Genomic DNA, 6422 nt, shown 5'->3' with positions numbered 1-6422 from the left:
AGATATAGAAATGAGATTCATGTAAAAAAAATGAAATTCAGGTATTAAAAATAAATTAAGTTATAAAATAATAAGAACATTTCTAAGCATTAAAGGATGAGATTTTTTTACCATGTGATGGTTTTTTATTTGCTGACACTATTAATACCATAGAAAAAATTTAATTAGAGTTTTTATACTAATTTTAAATGATTTTATTAAAATATTTTTCATTTAAAAAAGAAAAAAAAAACTAAGCATAAAAGTATATTGATCTCAACTAAAACAAATTATTTTATACCTAATAAATTTTTTATAATATTAATATAATCTCAAAAATAGAAACTTATTTCAAATTGATTGGTTGTTTAGCTAATTAAAATTTTTTACATATTTTGTCATAGGTCCTCTTTCCATGGGATTCAATACTCAAGATTAAAATTTGTTTGTAATTTTTTCTCAAATTATTTATTTTTTTCAAAGTTGATATTTATAGCGTTTAAGCTTAGACAAATTATTATTTTGAGTTTAACTAAGATCCGAAAATTCATAGTTATAAAACTCTATAAATATGTGATTATACATAAGATTTGTAGTAAGAGTGAAAAAAGTGACTTCTTATGAACATAATAAAAAGAGTGAAAAGAGATAAGTAAAAGGTGTATTAGGCTTTGGGAAGAGAGAGTTTGAGTATGTGATCTTGAAATTTTTTAGTGAAATTAATCTCTCTTTCCCATAAGTGTAGGTGATAATGATGAATCATGTAAATTTTATCTTCTTTAATCTACTTTATTTAATTTTTGTGAAAAGTGGTATCATAGCCATATTGTAAAGATTGTGGGAAAAGTACAATTCATTTAAGTCTAGTTCTTAAAATAAAATATATTGTTTTGAATAATAAATCTTTTGACCTATGAGAAAGTTACAAAAAAAAATTATGTAGCGTAACAAATAAATTACATTTGAAGAAATAATTGTATGAGTTAAAAATGAATAAAAAAAACTAATATTAGGAATCATATAAATAAATTTAATAAATGCATAATTCAATTATTAAGTATAGAGGTTAAGATTGATGGGAAAAATCAAGCTATTATTTTATCAACATCTCTACCGAAATAATATGAGATATTGGTAACTACACTTTTAGTGGAAAAGACGATCTTGATTGTGGATAAGGTATCAACTGCTTAAGAAAATATTAAGCAACTAAGTTGTTCATATCGTATCAAGCAAGATTTTGTAGTGAAATTTAAATCATATTGTGACAAGAGTAAATCACAAGGAAGATACTATAATTGGAGGCACAATGTTCCCACTCATGCTCTTGAAGAGAGATGTAAAGTGTTAAAACTACCATAAAAAGGGTCATGGATTGAGGTATTATAAAAAATTGATAACCCCATAAGACTTTACATATAACTAACGTTGTTTATGAAAAAATTAATAATGATGATAATAGTTTTTTTTTATTATAACTATAAAAAAAAATTCTTTTTCTTAAATTTTGAATTCTGAATGTTCATTTCATATGTACCCATATAAAGAGTACTTTGACACCTATAAGGAATATGATGGGTTTTGGATAGAGAGAGTATGAGTACGTAATTCTAAATTTTGAATACATAATATTGAAATTTATTAGTTAATATGATCTCATTTTTCAGTGGATATAAGCAATTAAACCGAACTACCACGTCAATACTTTGTATTTTCTCTATTTTATTTTATTTTATTTTCTGCTTAGTTTGATTGTTATAATTTTCCGAACAAAGTTATGATAACATAAGGCATCTTTATGAAATGGAAAAAAATTTAAACAATTGAAATTTTGAAAGACATTCACTATAAAAGTAATGAAAACAAATACTAAGATATCATCTTCTTCAATAATATTTTGATGGGTGGAAATTGAAAAATATTTTGGACACGTTGGATCATCTTGAACCTCTAATGGGAGGCCTAAGCCTTAGCAATTCCCAGAATGAAAGGTTTTGCAACTTCCTTTTCAACTCTTCTTCCATGTCAGCACCCAGCAGAACATGGCTGTCTCATTGCCCAATTAGCTGTGGGTACTTCGTTCTTCTTATCCCTTTCCCCCTCTCTCTCCACACGTTGCTTTTACAATTCACATTCAAGGTTGAAACCGCTTATTTACCTGCTCCCACATCAAACTGTATTTCCCCATATAATCATATTTCAGAACTTCCAAGTCTTCCCATGTTAGATTTCAAATTCAATGCTCCTCTCTGACTTCATAAAACCCCACTGTTTGTTTTGCATGACTTTTGTACTTTCCCAGAATATCTCAACCCCCCCGCCATGGCAATAGAGCTTTGCTCCGACAGTTGTAGCATGTGCATGAGCCCTAGGATCTCGTTTTCCCATGATCTATGCCAGGCTGATGTTGTTCCTGTAGAACACGACCCTTCCCAATCCAATTCTCCCACAAATGACTTCGATTTCTGCGTTTATGAGAGCTTCTACCAAGACACTTCATCCGCCGATGAGCTTTTCTACGACGGGAAGATCCTTCCCATTCAAATTAAGAAGAAGATCGCCACCCCGAAAAGTACTGTTCAGCAACCCAAACCACCGTTGCCGCTGGCACCGCCGCCGCTGCCAACGCAAAATAATCGGAAGAAAGAGAGCTCTAGAGAAATTAAGAGAACAATCAATGAAGTGTATGAGAAGCAGAACTCCAAGTCCTTTTGGCGGTTCAAGCGCAGCACCAGTTTGAATTGCAGCAGCGGATATGCCCGGAGCCTCTGTCCTTTGCCACTTTTATCACGAAGCAATTCCACAGGTTCCGTGTCTAATGCTAAGAGATCAGCCTTGTCATCAAAAGATGGAAATAATATCAAGAATTGGCACAAACATCCCTCTGTTGCACCCATAAAGTCGCCTCATTCTTCGTCCTCAACCAGTTATCAGAAGCCTCCATTGAAGAAGACTTATGGGTCTCACAGCAATGGTGTTCGAATCAATCCAGTTTTGAATGTCCCCACTCCGAGTCTCTTTGGTTTAGGCTCAATTTTCTCTAATGGCAAGGATAAGATCAATAAGAGGAAGTGATCGTTAACACTTGGTTCATCGGAAGATTCAAGTTTCTTGTATTCTAATTTGCAAATTACTTTTGTGGAATCTCAATCTTTTTTTCCCTAGGGTACCCAGCGTCTCTCTGACTGGTTGGTTAGAAAATGAAAGAAAACAGCAAAGAAAAAAAAATCTTTGTGAATATTCTTATGCATTTGTTTGCTTCCATTTCGTTCCAAAATGGAAAATTAAGCACACCCAGCAAAGTCACAAAGTTGCATTATTAGACCAAGTTGAGTGAAAATTTTGAGTTTATTCAAGTCCCATAAATTATGATTATCCTCTCATTTCCCTGGGAACCAAACGCGGGATATTGATGGAACTTTGAGGAAAGGGCATAGGGGTTGAACCAAGAAGACAAAGAGATAGAAAGGGAGATGATGAGGGGGGGGCCAAGGGCATTGTGAGACATAATTCATGCCACATGCAATGGGGCACAAGAAAACAGGTAAGCCTCCCTTTCATGGTTGTCCCATTCTGTTTTTCTTTTTCTGCTTTTTGATTTTTGCTTGCACATGATGAATTGTACATATACTCCGAGTTCGGTTTCCTTTTGTTTCCATAAAAAAAAAAGACTAAAAGACTAGGACAAATTAGTTGGTTGTAAGTGGGTGATCAGAAATTATACTCTTCTGAGAGCATTTAATATATATACACTATGAGTTGTTGATTGTTTGTTTCTTGTTTTGAATTGCACGTTATGATGGTAAGACAAGTTGTTGGGTTTGAATGAATCAATTATTAAATGGCTCTGCTACTTTCAAATGAATCAATTCCATATCTAGCTACTAGAATGTCAACAGCTTTATTTCTACTTGGAATTACAGCTAACCACCAGCTTATTTACAGCAAGTCCGCAACCACCAGCTTTCAGAAAATCTCTTTTCTTTTGGATTTATGAATCTTGGAAATATGAAAAGGGTTTTTGTATTGAGTGTTGATTGTGAAGTGGTTAATATGATTGCTTTAACAGAGGGGAGAAATGATATGATTTGGGCTGAGAAGGCTTAATTTACTGAAATTTAGACTGGAGAATGTGTCTTTTGTGCTGGCAATAACAAGACCTGGCCTGGCCTGGCCTGGCCTTTGAATGGGTTGAGCGCACGTTGTGGCAACATGGCCTTCACCACACGCCAATTGGCATTTGCTCACGTGCCATGGTTCTAATGTTCAACCCATTCAGAGTTTCTTTTTCGCACTCACCAAACAAACATAATCATAATTACTTTGTGGTTTCATAAAAACTATTCAAAAATTCTTTTGTCATTTTCATTGTAACAAAGGAGCCAAATATTCTCTTATCATTAATTTGCATTGAAAGCAAGATGAAAACATGCAACCTCGCGTGATATCCATAAAGGATTTACATAAATAACGAACAAAATCAAGACAGAAATGTAAAAAAGTAATCGAATATCAATGACTAGACTTTAATTAAGCAAATATCGAACAAAAATTTCCTTTATTCAAAAAAATAAAAATAAAAATATCATTTTTATTCCTCACCATTGGAATACAATACTTTTATACAAGATCATATCATGTGTTAGTTTTTAGTTTCATTTTCACCGACGATTGTTTGTGAGTTATGAATTGACAAAAATAAATTGACCAAATATTAAAGTATACATACAATTGAAATTGTAAATTTATATGTATAAATAATAAACCATATACAATTAAATTGATTGAGTACTTCGAGTTGCAATTCTAGTAAATAAGAAAAAGAATTTTAGTTCTACATCTACGAGCTTCAAGTATAAACATGGAGGAGAAGATTGTCTACATATTCCTTGGTTTGATATTTGAGAGTTTTGAAAGTGATGAATACGTTAGTTTGTTGAAATGGGATCAGATACATAGATTTTCTCTCTGTGATTGATGGTTGGAAATGGTACTCTGGGGAAGGTGCATCATTGAGGTGTCTGATGTAATTGGTGCCTAAGTAAAAATTATAGGCTTCTTCATAACAATATTATTATTGGTACATATCACATCTTCATTAACGGTTGGTTGTCTTTGCAACGATAATGTTGTAGATTGACAGTGAAAAGATGACATGGTAGGGCAGATTTGAATTACCCTCAAAAATGTTTTCCTTAGGTGATTTGGGATGGGATGACCCATCCCAAGTGTGTCCATTGCCATCCCTAGTTTGGCTCGGACGGCCCAGGCCGACCCTTAACTGAGCTTGATTCAAATTGAGTACACCTAAGTCGATTATTAAAACTGAGGCATGTCCAAACTCGGAGTTAGGTTTTTGGGCTGAATCAATTAGAAATGGGTATGGGACATGATTGAAAATCCAACTGCAATAATATGTGTAGTATAGAGATAACTCCTAATAATAGGGCCAAATGGATCCATATTCTGAGCATTATGATCTAAATTATTAAAATGGGCTGCCCTTTTGCTTGGGGTCAGGCTTCATCCAGTTACCATCGTGGGATGTATTTTCCATTAGTCTAAAACAAAATTTTCAAACCTTGATGGTTCTTTCGGGTGGTAATTGGTGATACCAAAATTAGGTGTCAGCTAGGTATCCCAAGAGGGATGTGACTCAACCTCATACCACGACATGAGAAGTGGAACCCTTTCGTGAGAAGGTGGATACGATAAGATATTTCATCTAATAGAAATATTGGTAAATATCGGCAATATATCAGTAATCACGAATATATCGGTCATATAAGCAAAATATCGGCCCTAAATAGGAAAAAATCACTGAAATTTCGAAGATATATTGGATAAAAATGGTAAAAAAATAAATTATTATAAATAAGTTAATTTTAATTATCTTATAATTTATTTTGTATACTAATTAAATATAAAATCATAACTAAAATTATCAATATTTTTAAATAAAAATTTTTTGTATCAAAATGTACTAATATTTTTAAATAAAAATCATAAATATATTTAAATAACATAATTAGTATATTTGCAATAATTTAGTTTTAAATTAATAATTTTATTTTATTTTGATATTCAAGTGTAATGATAGTATATTGAGAATAAATTAACTTAGTACATTTTTAAATTAGTATAACATTAAATTTAGATTAGTACATTTTTATGGTTAATTAATATATTTTTAATAAAGGTAAGTAAATTAACTTAATATAATAATATATTTAAATCACATAATTAGTATATTTGTAATAATTTAACTTCATGAGTCTACACTTACAAAATTCATATTTCTTATAAGTCGATACTATATAATTAAATTTAATATTACAAATCATATCATACATATATTAATTTTTTCAACAAAACAACTTTAAAATGTCTATTATATTTCTAATTTCATTTTTAAGAGTTTTTTCTTATATTTTCATAAGTTT

At 31.4% G+C, this 6422-nt stretch overlaps 1 protein-coding gene across 1 annotated transcript; it reads left to right on the top strand.

Annotated features, from left to right (window-relative positions):
• The first annotated feature begins 1780 nt into the window (after positions 1-1780).
• On the top strand, positions 1781-3241 carry LOC100256597 (uncharacterized). The gene has a single exon (XM_002280494.4). The coding sequence runs from the start codon at positions 2302-2304 to the stop codon at positions 3052-3054; it is 753 nt and encodes a 250-aa protein (XP_002280530.1). The 5' UTR covers positions 1781-2301; the 3' UTR covers positions 3055-3241.
• Positions 3242-6422: the final 3181 nt, after the last annotated feature.

The sequence above is a fragment of the Vitis vinifera genome, chromosome 14 (assembly GCF_030704535.1).
Source record: "Vitis vinifera cultivar Pinot Noir 40024 chromosome 14, ASM3070453v1".
In the NCBI taxonomy this organism is placed as follows: domain Eukaryota; kingdom Viridiplantae; phylum Streptophyta; class Magnoliopsida; order Vitales; family Vitaceae; genus Vitis; species Vitis vinifera.
The sequence above is the reverse complement of the archived record's forward strand: the minus strand, read 5'-3'. Positions and strand labels throughout refer to the sequence as shown.